Below are 22389 nucleotides of genomic sequence, written 5' to 3'. Positions count from 1 at the left end.
ATGTTATTTTCACTTCATCATGTCAAAATTTCAAGATCTATCGTCAAGGTGAGTTTTGTATTATTTTTCGCTTTTAATTTTTTATCTTAATTTTTTCGTATTTTTAATGAAAAATGTGAATTTCTTATAATAATTACTTTTTAACTTCATTTTACGAGTTAAAAATTTATTGGTTTTTCGTTTAGTCATGATAAAAAGATTGTTTCTTTATTCTGCATGTTAATGAATTCGTTTTAAAAAATAATTTTGCCATTTTTTTATGAAATCTGAGTCTGGAATGTGATTCCAATTTCGTTTGGAGGTGGTTTTTCATTTCCTTTTATTTGGTTCTTTTCTTTTCTTTTTTCTTTTTTTTGCTTTCTTTTTTCCTATCAAATCTAGTATTTTTCGTTATTATTGCTCACTTTCATATGGAGTCAGATCTTATATTTTTCATTATTATTAAGTTCCTATTAGATTTTCTATTTTCATTTTCATTTTCAATTTCAATTTTTTTAGATTTAAGTTTTGGTTTATTTTATTTTTGTTTTTTAAAAATCTTTTTGAGAATTGCCTGACAAATTGTTCTTTAGCTTGTTTTTGGAATTAGTTTTTTTTTTTTTCCTTGTTTTGATTTTGTGTTCAATCATCATATTAAATGAATTTTATTTTACATCTGGTATTTCATTAATACAATTGAACAATTTCTCTATCATTGTTTTTTATTGTAAACGAATTTTATTTGACATCTCTTCTGAATTTTTCTTTTTTCAATTCTGTTATAATTGTTCAGATTTGTTTTCTAGATGATAATGTTTGCTTTTTAATTATTTATTTACATGTCTTTATCTGTGCTTGTAGGTAATGATCCCTCAAGTTTCAAGTTTGAACAGAAGAAACTTGTAATTTTTTTGAAGCAGAAGAAACTTGTAATTGAAGATCTTTAAAGTTTCAATTTGTCATTTACAGAAGTTTTATTTTGATGTATTGAATTAGTAATTTAGTTTTAATATATGTACTATGTATTGTCTATGTACATAATTTTTTATGTTTATGAAATACAAGAATTTATTTGTAACTCCGTATCTGATAATAAATCAAATTGAATAGGTTAATATTAATAAATTGTTATTATAAAAATAAAATAAGCTAATTTTTTTTTACTTAAAATGAGACCGTATAGACCTGTTAGCTTAAAAGCGGTCTCAATTTTATCAAAAAGACTAAGATATGCGGCCCTAGTTTTATGAAAACAGAGACCGCTTTTCTTATAAAGGCAGTCTCAAATTTTTCAAAATTGAGATCGCTTATCTTTAAGAGGCAGTCTCAGCTTTCTCATTCTAGAGACCGCTTTTGAAAAGCAGTCTTTTTGCCAATGAGACCGCTGCGCTAGAGACCGCCTCTAAGGCAGTCTCTTTGAGTAATTTGGACGGGTCTCTTTGGCCAATTTTGTAGTAGTGTAATATTCAACAAACATAGATTAAACAGGTTTAGGGTTAACCTATTGATTGCATGTTAGTCAGAAAGCACACATGAATATGAGAAGAATAAAGTAGAGGCCTATTTTTAGGGAAGGTTCATTTTTTTTTTAGATTGGATTTGTACCTTCATCATCGAATATCTAGTGATGGTTCCAGACCACTATGGAGTTAGCGATCTCATGGATCATGAAAGGGTGTAACCTTCACCATGTGAACGGTTTACAAGTTCATAAAACTTCTTGTCAACTCTTTTATTCTAGCTTCATTCCCTTTGGACGCCACCATGCTTAAGTGTATGATCACAGTGGGCTCAAGTGTGGGATGCTTGAAATATTCCTTGCAATTACACATTTCTACATTATTTGTCTACTGGTTATTGTTATTACGTACGTTCCTAAATGATAAATCAATAATTTTTTATTTAAGTCTTAATTGTTTTGTGGAAAGTATATATAGTTTATTTTGTTGTATTGTTGTGGATAAATTCAAGTTGTGTGGAAATATTTGGAACGTTTCATTGTATTTATATTGGGGGTAAATTTAAGCTATGTGGAATTATTTGGAGTACATATTTTGTTGGTAAATATTGTAACAGGTTTTAACCCAATTGATGATGGGTCGTTCGGTAGCATATAATACCAAGCTTGTATTTGAATCAAATATTTATATAAAAAAAATTATTTATTTATTGGTAAGTGGCTTAATCTAATGCTAGTTACTAATAGATTTTCTTAAAAAAAATTTAAAAAAACTATTCATAACTAGCGTTAGGATATGCCAGTTACGAATAATACCCTAATTGTAACCGGCGTAAGTTAATGCCAACTACGAATAGTATGATTTCTAATTTGAAAAAACAAATTATTTGTAATTGGCGTTAGATTTAGCCAGTTACAAATAATATATTATTGGTAACTAACATTAGCCAGTTACGATAATTTTCACTAATTGTAACGGTGACTATAGCAACCAACAATGGCAGTTATAAAAAGTCAATTTTGCCAATTACAAATAGCATTTTTTTCTACTACTGGATATATCTGATTGGATAATTTGAACCACTCTATTCAAGGACTGTTAAAAGGATGACATGATCTGTGTGCTTATTGATACAAATTTGCAGTACGTGATGTTCTTGCCAACTGCAGAATAATTGTTGATTAAGTATATGATGTGCTTGTTATTTGATTGTGTAAAATTTGGAATTTCATTCTTCAAAACTGTTTTTATTCACTTGAATTTTTACTTATTATCTCGCACAGATAAAACATCCAATGGTCACCCTATATAGTTCCTTATAATGTACTCCATACATGAATAATGTGCGCATTATTTGTTGGAATAATAGCATATGTTAACGAATTACACCAAACAACACACCTTTATCAAAATTGCACAACTATTAGTTGCAAACTCTTTTGCACAACACCACCTATTAGCTACAACCCTCCAAATACTTGCAGTTGGTGTTGGACAAAAATATGTGATTAAAATAAGCTACAAACTATTATTAAAATAGAACTAAATGCACACGTGGGAACAAATGGTCTGGTATTACTACATAAAGAAGCTATATAAGGAGATTTATCCAAAAATGAAAATATGTTAGTTGGATAAAATTATTTAGGAAGAAGATCTATTCCTAAATAGTAAACATAGATACAATATTTAGACAATTGTGCATGAGAGTTTGGCAACTTGAGCTATACTATTTCTTTAGCACAGTTTAACCAATAACCCTTCACCTTTTTTGTTTTCAATGCAAAAAGGGGTGGGCCAAAAACTAATTACTTATAAAAACTGAGAAAAATAGAATACCAACTACAAAATAAACTAGGAGGCTATAGGCCAAAACATCATCGCATTTCAAAGCCCCCCTCTGCTAGGCAAGGTGGAACCTTCCACTACTCATCACCAGAAGCCATAAGGAAATTACAACCAATTCTTGATCTTCTCAAGATATCAACACAATACATGAAAGTAAATCTCCTTAAAGACCGCATCTACATCTATACAGGGAAGAAGTCTTAATCTTGCTTATCCTCAGTAGATTTGCATTAGTCCATAGAGTATCTTATAATGTAAATTGGTTCAAGTAGCACAACTGCACAAGACATTATATCTAGTAGAAGCTATTTTATCAGTACTCGGTACCTAGTAAAAATGCTTTAACTAATTACAGTTGAAGAAAAGTGAAAAAAATATATCAACATTTATGCTTTATGTTTAGCAATACTGAAAAAACAACACTTATGCTGGTTGTTAAGCCACATTAGATCGGATTATGTATTCTAGATATCCAAGTTCTTTATGCTCTAACTGCAAAATAATGTTCTCAGTTGGTTCTTTAAGAAACTTGATTATAACATTTCGGTTTAGATACGACGCTTGCTATATAGCCTGACCTCCAAGTGATGGATTTCAAACCATACTTTGTTGTACATGAACTCATTTTTTATAATCTCTCTTGTCCAAGAAAGAATTTCATAATGGTTTGAGTGCCCATGTTGAATGAAAATGAAGATAATTAAAATAAGGAAAAATTGTCAGCAGTATTATGACTTTGCTAGATCTTCTAAAAATAAAACCACCTTTTTATTATTCCCCAATAAAACGATCTTTTCCACTAATTTACCATAAATAGGATAAATGATCGGTTAACTATTTCATGTGTCGCATTGTGATTGGTGAAAATTTTTAATTTTAATTTTACATTTATTGTTTTATAAAGAAAGATTTTACATAAAAAAACCTTAATTAAAAAAAAAATATCCTCCTTCCCCTTTCCCCTCCCCTGTCATCCCGTATCCCCTTCCCTTCCCCTTGTTCTTCCCACAACACCATAAAATTGCACAAAGTGCTTCTTTAAACAAGACAATAACCTAATCCTAATAAAGAACTCCCAAATACTTTCACAAATTGATATGCAATTCGATTGCCAAGTCCATGTTTGATGGACAAACGAACGAAGAAGAAATCAAGAACTATTAACCATGGAATTGGGTCACCAAAAGCGAAAAATGCGGCAGCTATAGGTTAGGATGAACCAGGTTTGAGAACCGATAAGCCAAGCATTTTAGGAAACACCATTGGGGTTGGGATAAACCACATTATAACCCCAAAATTGATGTGATTAGAAGAGTTTGATTGAAGCTCCCTGCCATGGTCGTGGTTGAATTTTAGATGGGTTTGTTGCAGAAGTTGAAATGGGTTTGAATTTGAGAGTGTTGGTGACGGTGGAGGTGTTAGTTGGGGTTTTTGGGCGATGGTGAGGGTGAGGATGTTGGTTGGGATTCTGTTGATGGTGGTGAAGGTGGGAGCTTTGGTCGTGTTACGAGGGTAGTTGTTGAGGGTGGTGCTATTGTTTTTTTTTTAAAAAATAAATAGGAAAATTTGCAAATTGCAGCCATCAAAGTTCCTATTTTGCAAATTGCAGCCATTTATTTTTTTTTTTTTGCAAATTGCATCCCAAAAGTTCGTATAAATTGTAAATTGCAGCCCTATTCAACTTTTACATCGATTTACATGTCGATAATCTTCAGTGAAGGTTTTAAGGGCCATTTTAGCCCTTAAGAGTCCAAATTGAGCTCGAAATTTGAAAAAAAATTAACATAAGTGTCTCGTTTTGCGTAACAAAAATATATCGATTTGTGGGAAAATATAAAAATGAGACACTTACAATATTTTTTTGCTGATTCCGAGCTCTATTCGGATTTCTAAGGGAAAAAATGGCCCTTAAAACCTAAAACGAAGATTTTTTGACATGTTAACCGATGAAAAAGTTGAATTGGGCTGCAATTTGCAATATATACGAACTTTTGGGCTGCTATTTGCAAAAAAAAAAATTAAATGACTGCAATTTGCAAAATACGAACTTTAAATGGATGCAATTTGCAAATTTTCCAAAAAATTAATAAGAAGTATCATTTAATTAGTGGAAACCAATCACTAAGTGACATGTGTCACACTAACTTATTAAGCAGGTCACCACCGGTTACATCCTATTAATGGAAGATGCATGTCGAAGGTTGTTTTATTTTTAGAAGATCGAGCAAAGGTCATAATATTCTTGACAATTTTTCATTAAAATAATGAACAATGAAGTTAAATATTAGGTTATTTTAGATTTTAACACCACTCAATAACGCAAAAATTGTTTTTAACACCCGAAAAAAAAAATTGGATTTTAACACCAGATTAATTTCCAAAAATTTGGTATTACCACCACTTAACTATTTCGTTTAGGAATCCGTTAAGTGGGCCCATAAAGCCACGTGGCGTGTTATTATTGGCCAAAAAAGGAAAAAAAACAAAAAATAAAGAAAAAGAAATAAAAAAAAAAGAAAAACCTAAAACTACCCAGCCACCACCGCCCTCTCCCCAACCCAACACTGCCCTCCCCCAACCCACCACCGGCGTCGCACCACCAGCCCCAACCCACCTGAACCCTCCCCTTCCTTTCCCGCAACCCTATTGCCCCCGAAAACAACATAACCCAAAACCCTCGTTCCCTAAAAGGGCCATGAATCCGGCCACAAATGGCCGAAATCGGCTGGTTTTGGGGCTTACTGGCCTTAGCTGGCCGATTTCGGCCTTTTAAGGCCGGATTCGTCGCCATTTAGGAGGGACGAGGGTTTGGTGGGGCGATACGGTTGAGGGAAAGGGAGGGGGAGGGTTCAGGTGGGTTGGGGTTGGTGGTGCGACGCGGGTGGTGGTTTCAAGGAGGGTTCTGTTGAGTTGACGGGAAGGGAAGGCGGCGGTGGCGCGGTGGTGGTGGCTGGGGTAGTTTTAGGTTTTTTTTGTATTTTTTTTAATCTCTTTTTAAAAAAACAAATAAAATGCTAACATGTGTTACCGTGGGCCACATTTAACGTAATTTTTGGATGGAAATCGTTAAGTGGTGGTAATACCAATTTTTAGTAAGTTTGTCTAATGTTTAAATCCTTTTTTTTTATGGGGGTGTTAAAATCAATTTTGGCGTTTTTGTGAGGTGTTAAAATCTAAAATTTCCTAAATATTAACACATGAAAAAAGAAATTCATATACATTTTTGTTAAACATAGAATTAAAAGATTTACCATATCTCATCCATCCCAATTGTAATTTCATGATCATCCAAATCGGCATAGTGGATGCAACTGAACTAGAATTCATGACTTTAATTTTAGAAATGTTTATATCAAGTTAAGTCTTCAATAACATCAGATTGACTTGGTTTTCATCATCATCTCCTGAATGAGTAAATAAACAGTTTAGCATATGTTGCATCTTCTCTAACAACTAGAAAGGCAACACTATACAAACCAAGCAAAAATAGCAAAATTATAAACTATACATTGAAGTCAAGTCAATGATTCAACTCTCTAACTTGTGTCATGACCCCAACTTTCTACTAATCCCCAACTTGAACACTTTAGGCATGCATTCAAAAGCATCACTTAATATACATATAAATATATTAACCCAACACCCCCCCTCAAGTTGGAGCATGAAGGTTACAAATGCCCAACTTGTGAAGGAGAAAATCGAATTGGCTTTTACCAAGTGCTTTCGTGAAAATGTCAGCCAATTGTGCATTTGAAAGAGCATGTGAGGGACTGATAGTGCCATCTATAATAGCATCGCGCAGAAAATGACAATCGACTTCAATATGTTTCGTGCGCTCGTGAAGAACTGGATTTTGAGAAAGATACAGTGCAGACTGACTGTCACAATACAAACTCATAGCACGTGGGTGTTGTACCCCAAGACTGTCAAGTAGGCCCTTAATCCATTTCAATTCACAAGTTACTGCTGCCATGGATCTATAATCAGCCTCGGCGGAAGATCGGGAAACATTTACTTGTTTCTTAGTCTTCCATGATATAGGAGACTGACCAAGGAACACAAGCCAACCGGACAAAGACCTATGAGTAAGAGGGAAACTCGCCCAATCGGAGTCACACAATCCAGACAAATGTAAATCACAATCAGAACGAAGAAGAATACCTTGCCCTGGAGCACCCTTCAAATATTGCACTACTCTCATTGTCGCATCCATATGATCACGACATGGTTCATGTAAAAACTGAGACAAAATATGTACCGCATAAGCCAAGTCTGGTCGAGTGAAGGACAAGTAAATTAAACGTCCCACCAATCGTCTATAAGACTCAACATCTGCCAGAAAAGGACTCGTCGAACGAGCCAAGTGATGATTTTTCTCCATGGGAAAAGACGCGGGCTTAGCCCCTAGCAATCCACTCTCCGAAATAATATCAAGAGTGTATTTCCGTTGACACAAGAAAATCCCTTCCTCACTTCTAGCAACGTCAATCCCCAAAAAATACTTCAAAACACCAAGATCTTTCATATGAAAACAATCACTGAGATATTTCTTAAAGGCTAAAAGTGCAGTGGAATTATTTCCAGATATAATCAAGTCGCCAACGTAAACAAGCACATTAATCTGAACCTAACCTTTCTGAAAAGTAAATAAGGAATAGTCAGAGTATGATTGTCGAAAACAATAATTCTTCAAGGAAGATGCTAGTTTTGCAAACCAACAACGAGGTGCCTGTTTAAGGCCATAAAGGGATTTTCGCAATCTACACACACGGCCTGGTTGAGTCACTTCAAAACCCGGGGGCAATTTCATGTACACCTCTTCTGAAAGATCACCATGCAAGAAGGCATTATGAACATCCATTTGATGCAACTCCCAATTTTTAGCTGCAGCAACAGCTAAAAAGGCACGAACTGTGGTCATCTTTGCACTACAAGAAAACAAATTTTTCACAACGATTAAAGTCGTTGCAATATATAATTAGTCGTTGCTAAAAGCGTATTTTGCAACGACATTGGTCGTTGCAGGGTCGTTGCCCGTAAGCCTGTAGCCAAAGGCTTTAGCAACGACTATTGTTGTTGCGAAAAATATTGTTTTGGCAACGACTTTATTTGTTGTGCAAGATTTGTCGTTGTTGAATATGCATTAAACTTGATCGATGGTAAATAGTTTTAGACAACAAAAATAGTCGTTGCAATAATTAGTTCAGGAAAGACAACGACAAATGTCGTTGTTTTACATCATTGTTTTTTGCAACAACAATAGTCGTTGCAATAATTAGTTTAGGAAAGAAAACGACATTTGTCGTTGTACTACTTCAACGTTTTTGAAACAACAATAGTCGTCGCAAAAATTATGTAATATATGATTTTGACTATTGTCACCTAATTTAATTTTTAGTAATAATTATTTATTTTAGTTTTGTCATAACAAATACCAAGATACTTGAATTTACTATTTTGAATATATTAAAGATGGAAGTTGTTCCAAGTACAAACATTTTCCATGCTTGCCCAAAATGTGACATCAATGTCACATAATATTCAGAATATACATAGTTTAATGTCATGCCCAAAAATTGGTAGTACTCTATTCCTACCACAACATTCAAGATAGTATTTAATTCATTCCAAAAGAATACAACATCAGTTCATTCAATGCCCAAAATACCCATCTTCTTTCAACATCCACAACGAAGGCACCTTAGCAAAACTTCCATATCCTAATCTGCATACAATTGGAGTATAAATTAAATAGTTTCGATAAAAACTTATCAAAGGTTATAGTTAGCAAATTCCGTAACATTAGTTTTAGCATACAACTTTAGACATCACTTATACAAGTTTACAGTGAGTAATAATAGTTTAACTTAATCTATGATAGCCAAATAATAGTAACAAATTTAATACTTCATTTGAGTTATCAAAATATGAGTTATATGTAAACTGATACTTTTTACAACAAATTACCAGTTTAGAGTTTTTTTTTTACTTCCTAATTTATATATATAGTATTAAGTCAAGTATAAGTGATACATAGAAAGTGTAGCAGGAAGAAAAACAAAGAAGAAAAGGGAATAACAAGATTTAAAGAAAAAGAAAAGAAAAAAATAAATGTGATCTTTGCCAAAAAAAAAAAAAAATGAAAAAAAAGGTATTTAGGGCGATTAGAATAAAAGGGAATAATAAGTTTTAATTGATGATGAGTTTTAAATTTTAGTGGGCTATGTAAACCGAATTTTACAACTAACATCCAGTTTTGCAACTTTTAAGGTTAATGAATATATAGCGCAAAATAAAATACATAGTAAAAGTTTTACCTTTATCTTAATTGCTAGATACCTCTGTTTGCAAGCTGTTGCAGCAAATCTCTTTTAAAATCTTCCATAGCTTGTTGTTATTGTGCTTTATGCTCTTCAAGTTCTTGTTGCTGCCTTTGTTTACAGTCTTCTAACTCTTGTTGTTGCTTTTGATGGCTTTCTTCTAGCTCTTTTATCCTCTGTTCTTGTTCTTGTATTTTTTGTTGTTGTTGCTCAACAAGTCTTCTTTGTTCCAATTGTTGTTTTCCTTTAGAATAACAACGTAGTGCAGTCCCTTTTCCACGAACATACCCAGACCTTGGCTCTAAAACTTGAATTAATATCTCTTCTTGTGTCATTGAATCACCAACAGTAGCAACTACATTTTTCAGTTTTTCCTACCACGTAATCAAAGTTTTAAAATGAACTTATAATTAGATTAAAGGAAAATTTATATTACATCAATCAGAGAATATATGATATATGTGACACATACATGAATTATTTTAGAACGTGTGCCATCAGCCCATTCAAGTTTATCTTCTTTGTTTGTATGTGTATGCTGAACAAGCCATATCACATCTGCAGTTGGCTTCACACCATCGTTCTCTTTTGTCTAACATAACAAAAATGACTTTGCTTTAGGGTCACTATACAAAAAAAAAAAAATTGAATATCATGTGGGGATGGTATATATATTGTGTGTTAGTATAAGGTTAGTCATACCAATATATCTTCAACTTCAACAAAGGCTAAATTTCCGGTAGTGTGAATACATCTTTTGTCTGATAATCGATTTTTGGAATTCCTTTGGCTTACTATCTGCAAAAACACATGAACGAAGATTATAAGAATTTAGATAAGAGGACAATTTAAGGTTCTAAAATGTAGATTTAATGAGCAAATACCTTGCTCTTTCGGTAAATCTGGTGGAGGATTGTTTAGGCGTTCCGCATCAGTTTTTCCACATTTGGCACTCTTGTAGTAGTAATGTAGTCTGCATTTCCACAACCTATACAAACGTTGCATAGTATCTACAACGAAAGTATACATTTTGGCCAAGTGATTTGCATCATTAACTTGAAACTTTTCCTGTCATGACAAAGTCATGCATATATTCAAAATTGAAGTTTCATTTAAAACAATATGTAGGCTTTTAACAAGCATATATACAACAATTTTTTAGAAATATTTCCGAAATAATTATGTACCTGAATTTCCTTCCACATGCTATCACCGGCAATTAATAAAGCTTCTTGCCAATTCTTTACATTCAATGGAGCTTTGGTCCTCACTACGCGACCACACTCATTCACCAAATGTCGTGCATTTTCTCCAATTGCTCGATCAATTTCATCGGGAATTTCAACATTTAATTTTGAGCCTTTTCCTTTGATTTTCATATCGACAACAAAACTTTTATACTTTCCCCTACTACCTCTTGCTCTTGTCTTACTTGTAGCTTTTAACATGTAATGAATAAATGTATTATGTAAGTTTTTTTTTAAATTACTAAAAACTTGAAATTTATATTTAATGCTAGAAAAATTAGGTTTACCTTCATTTTCATTAGAGCAACCATTTGTAGGTGCTTGCTGCTCATCTACATCATGATTAGTACTTGTATTCCTGGGGAGAGGATCCGCAGCTTGATTCACTTGCAATGACACTGCAACTCTACTAGCTAATCTAGTCATCTTTTTTCGTTTCCCAAGTACACCTACAGCTAAACATACATTCAAATAATTATGTGCTACAAAAAATTAAGAAACAAGTTGTGACAATGATTTTAATGTGGTATAACATACTCTTTGCCCTATAATCATTCACAAAACCTTCAAAGTGATTGTCGGTTGCTAGTTCTTCTTGAAATTGTTGCTCTTCAATTTGCCCTTCTTCAACTTGCTCTTCTTCAAAAGCAGAGTTCAAATTAGCATGATTCATAGTTGGAGACTCTACAACATTGTTTGCCATGCAAGCTGCTCGTTGTCTATCCAAATCTACATTTACCAAATTATTTCAAGGTTAGGAAAATTGACTCAAAGGCCATATAGAAATTTAATTATAAGAGAAAATAAGAGTAAAGAATAAATTTTTCCTTACTTTTTGCAACCATTTCTACAACATCTCTATCATATTGAGTAGTTAGACAAATTTGCACCCTTTTAGTAAGTGCAGATTTTGTCGTTGCACCTTTGTTGATAAAATGAAAACACATTATAATAAGTATGTAAAAAGAATATAAATACTAGATAAAAATTTTAATGAAAAAGATAGCTAGTGTACATATACTTACCTTTTTCAGATCGAATGATATTTTGAAGTTGTCCAGGAGCAATAACATTACGATTTCCAAGCCTTCTACCTCTTCCTCTTCCAACCATATTTATAAATGTACAAAAAAAAACTAGAACACATAGGATTTAGTTATATATATAAATATAGGCTGCAGCTTATATAGATTATTACTAAATAATTACATTCAAACATATATATAACTCATATTATGTTTGGTGAACAGAAAATAAATTCAAAAAATGACACACACAGATAGTTAAACACTTAATAATGTCATATTATGTTTGGTGAACAGAAAATAAATGTTCCAAAAAAAAAGGACACACAGATAGTTAAACACTTAATGTGATTTTATCATTCTAATTATTCAGAATCAAATGACTCTTCCTCTTCTTCCTCTTCTTCACTTGAATCATCAAATACTTCAATTTCACCATCGTTGATAAACTCGTCATCTGCCTTAAATTTATCAATAAACTTTTTAACCATTTCAACGACCTTTTTCTCTCGTTCAACTACAAATGTATTTGTAGCTAGAGATTCTACTGAAAAATTAGTGCCCAAGGGACTTTGCCTTTCCCCAGTTAACTCCACCTCATCCTGCTGATATGCATCCACATTCAAAGGTTGTTTATCAACATCATCATCTGGCATATTATAAAAATCCCTTGGTTGAGCCTTTACAACAAAGTCCCAATCCTTATCTCTTGGATCTTGTATAAAGAATACTTGCTCCACTTGTGATTCTAGGACAAAAACTTCATCTGTTTTTAAATTTCGTGTCTTATTAACACTTATGAATCCATATTCATCAACCTTATACCCTCTACCATGGTAGCTTACATCGAACCAATTACATTTGAAAACAAAAACATGATTTCCACCAGGGTAATGCAGCTCAAATATATCACCTAATACACCAAAATACTCCTTATCTGAAGAGTCATCACCTCTAACCATCACTCCAGAATTTTGTGTTTTTCTATATTCCGAGCGGTCATTAGTGTGAAACCTATAACCATTTACAATGTATCCAGTATAACGCCTTGCAACCCTTGAAGGACCACAAACTAGATTATAAAGATCATTATCAATGGAATCCTCTCCATGCAATTTTCGTACCTACAAAAAATAAGGGTGTTAAATGATGATAAATAATATAATATGTATGTACTGATAATTAAAAAAAATAGACATTATATTACAAAGAAAATAAACATACACGATCAAGTATCCATTTGGAAAATTGTGCTTTATGCCTTTTTTCTATGTTTCTTGGGCATTCTCTTTGAAGTTCTAACTTGTGCTCGCTGCAAAAAAAATTAAAAAATTGGAATTCAAATTAAGATAATATACTTAATAATTATAAACAATTGATATCGTAACAAATAAACTATTCCAGCAAACTTACTTAACAAACTCGACAAGTTCATCACAATTATGTAGAATATAAGAGTGTATTTGATCACTCTCTTCAAAATCAAGATGTACAAGAACACCTTGTCCAATGCTACGCCCCAAAGATTTAAATACCTCAAGATTACTACAAGAAACATCTTCACCATCCACCACATAATCATCATTTCTCGCTTTACAATTGAAAACAGTGTCAATATCATTCATATACCTAGAGTAGAATGTTAGACATTCATCAGCAAGGTATCCTTCAGCTATTGAACCTTCTGGGTGTGCTCTGTTACGAACATATGATTTCAACGTTTGAATGTACCTATTGAGTTTAAAGTGCTTTTAAAGTCAGTGAATTCTCAAAATTATAGAAAAACTAAAAATAAAAAAAAAAAATTACCCAACATACCTCTCAACTGGATACATCCAACGATAACAAACTGGCCCAGCAATCTTTGCCTCGGCTGCCAAGTGTATAACTAAATGAACCATGACATCAAAAAAAGCTGGTGGAAAAATCATCTCAAGCTTACACAACGTGTAAGGGATTTTTCTTTCAAGATCGTCCAGTTCACCGATGGTTATACTCTTTGAACACAAATTCCTAAAAAAGGAACTTAACTCTACCAGAGGTTCATACACATACTTTGGCAAAAAGCCACGCGTTACAAGAGGAAGTAAGTGCTCAATGAACACATGATGATCATGACTCTTCAAGCAAGAAATATTTTTTCCATTATCCTTAACACAACGAGAAATGTTTGATAAATAGCCATCTGGGGATTTTATTTTAGTAAACATATCACATATGGCAGCTTTGGCACTTGAGCTTAGAGAGTAACATGCAACAGGAACACGTACTTTATCACCATCCAATATCGGGTGCAATTCACTTCTAACTTTCATCTTCATCAAATCTATTCGAGCCTTTGTGGTATCTTTGCTCTTGCCTTTTATGCCCAACAAAGTACCCAAAATGTTATCAGAGACATTTTTTTCGATGTGCATAACATCTAAGTTATGACGAATTTTTAACTTACTCCAATAAGGCAAATTAAAAAAAAAATGCTTCTTTTATGCCACCCATACAGACTATTTGAGGCATCCCTTTTTCTTTTGTTAGAAGTCTTTCCAAACTTTTCTGGTGTGAAACGAGACAAGTGTTGTAGTACCTCTTCCCCACTCAATGGAAGCGTTGCACGCCTTTTCTCCTTTTTATTGTTAAAGGAAGCAGCATTTTGTCTCCATATATGATCAAGTGGAAGCCAACGTCGATGATCTAAATAGCCACCCTTGCTCAGCAAAGATTTTCGTTTCGTTTCTTTATGGCAGCATGGGCATGCAAAATGGCCTTTAGTGGTCCATCCAGAAAGATCTCCATAGGCAGGAAAGTCATTGATTGTCCACAACACTGCTGCATGCATCTGAAAATTTTCCTTAGAAAAAGCATCATAGGTCTCAATTCCAATGTTCCAAAGCTCTTTCAATTCATCAATTAATGGCTGAAGGTATACATCTATATTTCTTCCTAGGCTAGTAGGTCCGGGTATAAGTAAAGTTAACATGAATGAATGAGCTTTCATGCATATCCATGGAGGCAGATTATACGGAATAAGAACAACAGGCCAGGTATTATGCTGTGAATTATTGAATGGTTGAAACCCATCACAAGCTAGTCCTAACCTTACGTTACGTGATTCTTTGCCAAATGCACTAAATTCCATATCAAATGACTTCCAAGCAATTGAGTCACGAGGATGCCTCATTATATCATCATTGAACTTATCTTCACTATGCCATCGCATATCTTCAGCCGTCTTTCTAGACATGTACAACCTTTGTAACCTAGGCTTCAATGGAAAGTAGCGCAAAACCTTGTGAGGCACCTTTGTTATACTTTTAGAAGAACCTTTTTCATCAGTTTTCCATCTCGATAAACCACATGTGGGACACTTAGTCAAATTTTCTTTCTCTTTCCAATAAAGAATGCAATCATTTTGACAAGCATCAATCTTTATATAATCAAGACCCAAATCTTTAATGAGTTTCTTTGCCTCATAATAAGAATCAGGAATTGTAGAGCCATAAGCTTGACGTTGTAACTTAAGTAAGCTATCAAACGAACTGTCACTCCACTTATTGAGGACCTTCAAATGCAACAATTTCACAATATATGATAGTTTAGACATTGTTGTACCGTCTACAGTTAATGGTTGTTGATACTCTTTTAACAAACGGTAAAACTTTTGTGCATCAGCATTAGGTTCTTCAGGCATCAGGTTGTTTTCATTAGATGTATCCTCATCTAGCCCCACATTCATAGCAGCTACACCACAAGCATCTTGTAACATGGCAAATCCACTATCATGATTGCCAAAGTCATTGCCATTGTCGTTTTCCTCATCACTTGAATCATCATATAATTCTCCATGGAATTCCCATGAAGTATACTTCTCATACATTCCCCATTTTATCAAGTCAAATCTAACATCACATTTTCTTTTATAAAATATATTACGACAACTATTACATGGACACCTGATAGTGATAGTTTCTTTTTCATTTTCTTCAACACTAGAAAGGGCAAAATCTAAGAAGCTATCTACACCATAAATATAATCAGAAGATGAACGAGTCTTTAATTTCATCCATACCTTATTCAATGCCATATCCTAACATAAAAAAACAACTATATTATTGAAATATCAAATTTTTATACATGAAAAAGTGATAACAATTTTCATAGCTCAAATTTATGCTTTAACTTGTATTCTACCAGTACAAAAGTTCGGAAAATGAACTCATTTTGCACAAAACTTGTTTCTTCAATCTTCTTCCCCTTACCCATATAAAATTACAGGGCACGAAACAAAACAAATACAAGAAGTCCATAAAACTAAACCTTGTTAAAGGAAAAAAACAGAAGACTAAAATTATCAACCAATATTATCTTCCTTGTCCCAATGACTTATAGTGTGTTTTTTTGTATTATATGTATGTTAACTTGTTAGGAATCGATCCTTTCTTAGAGTAGTAGTACATATAATGCCTTCAAGTTGGAGTATACAGGGTAAATGGTAATAAGTGATGGTCCCATCAGTGCTACTAAAGTACTAATATATAACTATTATAATTTAGTTGTCATGACTCGTCCTCTTCGGTGCTACTAAAAATCAGTGCTACTAACCATCAAGATGAATAATAAGAAAAATAATTTATGACCAAAGTTTCCACTATAGAAAAACATGATAACTATAAAGTGATGTCCATGTATCCATCTATTTCATTTTATAGGAAATTAAACCAAACGACAATGGGGAAATGATACTAGAAAATGGAAAATGTAGTACAAGGAACTAAGGCTTCCATAATTAGTTTCATATAACCTCCATTGTAATAGTATATACTTCTCATTCTCTCTATTCCAATCTACTCTGTTTTGTAGCTCTTTTTTTAATCCTTTTTTAAGTGCAGGTAACTACATACAAGAAAATGTATACTCGTAATATATCTCAACCTTAAACTACTTTAATTTATATAGCAGCAAATAGAATAATGTGTCTAGAGCTAAAACTTTTGCCACTCTTGTTAATGAGCTAAAAGTAGTACCTTAAACTAATTTAATTTATAAAATTTTGCCCCAAAGTAATAAAATTCAAAATTCTAGTAAACCCACTATATCCTAAGCCATAAAAAGTCAAATATAAAAGTTAATCAGACACATTCATGGTTTTTATGAACATAATGGAAAATTAAAACAAAATAGTGAAACTTTATAAAAGCAAAAACTTCTACTCACAAAACCCAGTACATTTTAAAACTAAATTGAAAACATAATTGAATAAATTAAATTAAGGCATATGAAAGGGGGAAGATAAATTACCAAATACCAGTTTTCCTTGAGAATTTTAGCACTTCAATTCGTAACCATGTTCAGATGAATACCTTGAGGAGAATTATGTTGTGGCGGCAACTATTAAAAATCAATATGTTTATAATCTCCACTTTCACTAACAAAGTTCCGATCTGAAAAGTTGATACTAGAATCAATGAATATAAAAGCTAGCATGTAAGAAAATAGATTAATTAAAGATGACAAAAATGGAAGCAATAGACCACAATTGAAGTTGTAGCTAAAGTTTGATGGGTCGCCGGACCGGAGAAAGTGAAGAGGTTGAGTTGCCGGAGAAGATCTATAAGCCGAGGATTTTGGGTCATCAAAGAAGATGGGTCTCCATTGGAGAGAGAGTGGTGGGAAATAGTAAGGGTTTCGAGGGTTTTCTTCAGAGCAAATGAAAAAATAAAAGAAGATTTGAATGGTTTAATCTATATTTTTGTCTTACCCATTTTATTTTTCTAAATGTTTGACAACGAGCTGTTGTTGTCATTATTTATTTTTCTTTTTTACAACTACATTGGTTGTTGTCATATATATACTTTTTATTACACAACAACTGTGTCGTTGCAAAAACCTGACTCAAATTTTCATTGAGTGCCCGCGCTGTATTTGGAGGGAGGGAAATGAAATTTTCAGTTTTTGCTACAATATTTGTAACGCTAAAATTGCAGTCGTCGCAAATAAACTTTTTTGCAACGACCTACAATTTGTTGTTGCAAAAAGTCGTTGCCATAAATGTGTTTTCTTGTAGTGTTGCAACCGGGGCAAAAGTATCTGTTTAATCAATTCCTGCAACTTGATGATTACCAAAAATAACCAATCGAGCCTTAAGTCGCTCAATACTACCATCTGAGTTATATTTTACCTTATACACCCATCGACAACCAAGAGCCCGTTTTCTGGGGGGTAAAGTCTCCAACGTCCATGTGCCATTATCTTCTACAGCTCTTATTTCCTTTTCCATTGCTTCTCTCCAACTTGGATCTTTCACAGCGTCCTTATAAGATCGTGGCTCAATACCTACGGTTACATATGCAAGAAATTTCCGATGTCCCACAGAAAAACGGTTACAATTCAAAAAATGTGCTTTAGGATAAGGCATACCTGAGAACAGAGAGGGCGCGGGTGAACATTGGGTAGGACTCAGCTTTTGCCCCGTATGTGTCATAAAATCACGCAAAACAAAAAACTCATTACGTTCAAGATCATATAATTTCCAACCTTTCTTACCATGAGGATATCCAACAAAAATACATTTTCGACTCCTACTAGCAAATTTATCTCCCTTAGCTCGTTGGTCGTGGGCATAACACAAGCATCCAAAAACACGCAATTCATTATAAGAAGGGGGTACACCAAACAAAATCTCATATGGGGTTTTATAGTTTAGAACACTAGAAGGCGTTCTATTAATCAAGTAACCGGCGCCTAAAATACATTCACCCTAAAAATCAATAGGCAAATTACCCTGAAATCGCAAGGCCCTCCCAACACTCAAAATATGACGGTGTTTTCTCTCCACCCTACCATTTTGTTGCGGTGTCCCTACACAAGATGTTTGAAAAATAATTCCTTTTTCAACAAAATAATCTTTCATACAATTAAATTTTGTGCCATTATCACTTCGAACAAATTTCACTTGTGCATTAAACTGTGTTTCAATCATTGCAAAAAAGGCAATAAACATCTTATATACTTCCATTTTATCAATTAACAAAATAACCCAGACAGCTCTAGAAAAATCATCCACAAGAGTCAAAAAATAACGTGCACCACAAGAGGAGGGAGTGGTGTACGACCCCCAAAGATCACAATGTATCATCTAAAAAATTCTAGAGGCTTTACTATCATTTATAGGAAAAGGATCTCTTGTTTATTTTGCCTGATGGCATACATCACATGCTTTATCCAAAACAGTATTAGATTTACCCACTACAGGAAGTAACTGCACCACTTTGTCAGAAGGATGTCCCAAACGCTGATGCCATAATTCTAGAGTAGAGTGATCACCCACAACCAAAGCACGAACCTTTGGTACATCACAAAAGTAGTAGAGTCCGTCCCTTTGTTCACCTGCTCCAATCAGCATCCTCTGGTTTGGGTCCTGTATAACGCACAAATTATTGGTGAATTGTACAACACATTTACTATCATCAATCAATTGGGTTACAGAAATTAGATTGCAATTTAATTGAGGGACATAGAGAACATTTTGCAAAGTTAAGCCATGAGCAAGACAAACTTGGCCTTGCTTTGTTGAGTGAGCTTTCTTCCTATTAGGAAGACCAATAGGAAAAGATGTGATTTCCACCACATTACTCAAAAATTTTAGATTACATGTAACATGATTTGAGGCCCCTGTGTCTATTATCCAAGAGGTTTCAAGAGACTCACCTATCAAACGCTTATCATAAATAACCTTAGCATTACCAACCATATCAAGAAATTGCTGCCATTGTGTTGCTGTCATACCAGGAAGAGAGGTGGTATTTGCGTCACCACTACTAGATGATGCTCTAAGGCTGCATGTAGCTACGGCCCTCACTTCGGCACCCCCCTTACCCCTACCAGAATCTCCACGCCATGTGTTGTAGACACCCATTTGTGTCTCCCCAAAACCAAATCCGGTGATGAGTACCATTCACGTCGAATCATGATCGAATGAAGTGAAAGTGTGGAATGTCTAGTGTTGCGGATAGTTTTAATTTCTTTTCTTTTAAATCTGTTTTTGAAAATCTATTTTTAGAAAGCATCCAATCTAGTTTGGTTGGTCCATTATATGGGTCTAATAGTAGTGTAGTTGGATAGGGCTTGAAAAGAGTTTTCCAACGATATATTATAAGCCCAATTCCGATGAATAATGAGGAAGTTATGGCCAAATTACTAAATTGGGCCTAGTTTGAGCCTTATATGTGGCCCAATGATCTAGAGGAGGGCCTGATATAGATTTATCATTTCTAATGCAATAGGAATGGTTTTAGTTTTCTAGATTCTTCTAGAATGTTCTTTTCATTCCTAATTCAATTAGCATTGATAAATTGACTTTTGTTGACTTTTTAAAGTTTTAATCTGAATAAAAGAGTGTTTTTGAGAAAAATACGATTTTACGGTTAAATTCGATCTGATTTTAGAAAACGCGCCAAAAACCTGATTAGCGCCTAACGCCAGCATTAGCGCCTAGCGCTAAGCTTGGCACCTGGCGCTAGCATTAGCGTCTGGCGCTAATGTCAGCGTCTGGCGCTAATTCTGTTTTTTCACGTCAGAACTCTGGTTTGATTTTCTATCTTTTTGGCTTATTTTCTCTATAAATAACCTCCTAAAAACTCCTTTTTCAGACATCAATTCCTCTCATCAATTTCCATCAATTCTCTAATTCTCTCTCTCACCAACTCTCATCAAGAATTTCTTGATTCTCTCTCTCTCTTTCTAGCCTAGCCCTTTTACAAACACAATTCCTCATACATTAGCACTAGACACACCTAGCCAAGTTCGAAGTTGCCTTCGCCCTAGACGTGAAAGGTTTTAATTTCTGAGGGTTTGGTCCCAAATCTCTATTTCAATTATTTAATTTAATTGTTTGATTTTATTATTGTAGGGAATAATTCAAGCCTTGATCCCACTAGCTTGAACCCCACTGTGATCATACACTAAAGTACGGTGGCGTCCAAAAGGGAAGAAGATAGAGCAAAAGAGTCGCCAACAAGTTTTTTAGGAACTTGTAAACCGTTCATAGGATGAAGGTTACACCCCTTAACGATCCAAGAGATCGTCAATTCCATAAGGTCATAAACCGAATAAGGGTTCGGGGATGATGGTACAAATCCAACCTAAAAGAGATTGATCCTGCCCTAATAATAGGCCTCTACTTTATTCTGCTCGTATTCATGTGCGCTTTCTGACTAACATGCAATCATTAGGATTAACCCTAAACTTGTTTATCTATGTTGGTTGAATATTAATGCACAAATAAACTATTATTGGCGATCACTTGAATTATAATCAAAGTTAACCTAACAAGATTATTAATTATCTTATTAAGCATGATTACAAGTACCAAATTCCCTTTAAGCATGCATAAAAGGCGTGATCAAGCAATAAATATAAATAATCAAGCAACACAATAAATAACCAATATCATGAATAATAATTATAATAATAATAATATCATCATAAATAAAATAATTATCATCAAAATAATAATAATAATAATAATAATAATAATAATAATAATAATAATAATAATAATAATAATAATAATAATAATAATAATAATAATAATAATAATAATAATAATAATCATCATAAATTATTATAATAATTATCATGTTCATGTTAATATTAAAGCACAATAAACATAGCAAGATCCTAGGCATGATACTAACAAGATTAATAACAAACCCTAGCATGTCACTAAGCAATAAAAATCAAATCTTTAACCCTAACATGATACTAACAATCATAAATATTAGGAAGAACATAAAATCATCATAACAATCATATTTAATATTAAAATTACCCTATACATGATACTAGGATTCATAATAACAATAATTTCTACATCATAATATCAATAAATCAATGAAGTACTTACTTTGATGCCTCGTACCTCTTTCTAATAACAAAATACACACGTTAGTAACTTCAAGGAAAATAATAAACAAACAATCAAATTAAATAATTGAAAGAGAGATTTGGGACCAAACCCTCAGAAATTAAAACCTTCCACGTCTAGGGCGAAGGCAACTTTGAATATGGCTAGGTGTTTCTAGATCTAATGAATGCGGAATTTTGTATTAAAAACACAAAGTTTAGGAGGAGATGAATGAGAGAGAATAATCAAGAAAATCTTGATGAGAGTTGGTGAGTGATTAAGAGAGAATTAGAGAATTAATGATTAGGAATGAAAACTGATCTTAGGTGAATGAAAACGGGGTTTTTAATACAATATTTATAGAGAAAATCATCAGCCAAAAAAGATAAATTAACAAAACAGAGTCTGACGCTCAGGAAACAGAGCTGGCGCCAACCCTGGCTAGCTGGCGCCAGGCACCAGCACTAGCGTCAGGCGCCAATGGCTAGCGCCAGGCGCCAGGCCTGATTCCAGGCGCCAAGGCCTGGGGTCAGACGCCAAGCTTAATTTTAACGCGTTTTCTAAAATCCGATAAGTTTACCGTACTGGAGGATAAAATAATATAATTTCTTC

The 22389-nt window shown here is 33.6% G+C and overlaps 2 protein-coding genes and 1 long non-coding RNA gene across 3 annotated transcripts; all 3 read right to left on the bottom strand.

The window, feature by feature from the left end:
• Window positions 1–8735: 8735 nt before the first annotated feature.
• On the bottom strand, window positions 8736–10406 carry LOC145630663 (uncharacterized). The gene is made up of 4 exons (XR_014112163.1): window positions 10310–10406; window positions 10080–10199; window positions 9605–9981; window positions 8736–9012 (listed from the first exon to the last, which is right to left on the bottom strand). It is a non-coding gene; the product is annotated as an uncharacterized LOC145630663 (long non-coding RNA).
• A 611-nt stretch (window positions 10407–11017) lies between these two features.
• LOC145632809 (uncharacterized) lies at window positions 11018–11967 on the bottom strand. Its single transcript, XM_081685143.1, has 5 exons — window positions 11880–11967; window positions 11687–11776; window positions 11419–11583; window positions 11097–11309; window positions 11018–11034 (listed from the first exon to the last, which is right to left on the bottom strand). The coding sequence occupies exons 1-5, from the start codon at window positions 11965–11967 to the stop codon at window positions 11018–11020; spliced, it is 573 nt and encodes a 190-aa protein (XP_081541269.1).
• Window positions 11968–12244: 277 nt separating this feature from the next.
• Window positions 12245–15936, bottom strand: LOC145632808 (uncharacterized). The gene is made up of 5 exons (XM_081685142.1): window positions 14382–15936; window positions 13698–14238; window positions 13293–13610; window positions 13104–13191; window positions 12245–13003 (listed from the first exon to the last, which is right to left on the bottom strand). Exons 1-5 carry the CDS (start codon window positions 15934–15936, stop codon window positions 12245–12247), a joined length of 3261 nt encoding a protein of 1086 aa, XP_081541268.1.
• Window positions 15937–22389: the final 6453 nt, after the last annotated feature.

Source organism: Chenopodium album, chromosome 5, assembly GCF_948465745.1.
Source record: "Chenopodium album chromosome 5, dcCheAlbu1.1, whole genome shotgun sequence".
In the NCBI taxonomy this organism is placed as follows: Eukaryota; Viridiplantae; Streptophyta; class Magnoliopsida; order Caryophyllales; family Amaranthaceae; genus Chenopodium; species Chenopodium album.
This window is presented reverse-complemented; position numbering and strand designations above follow the sequence as displayed.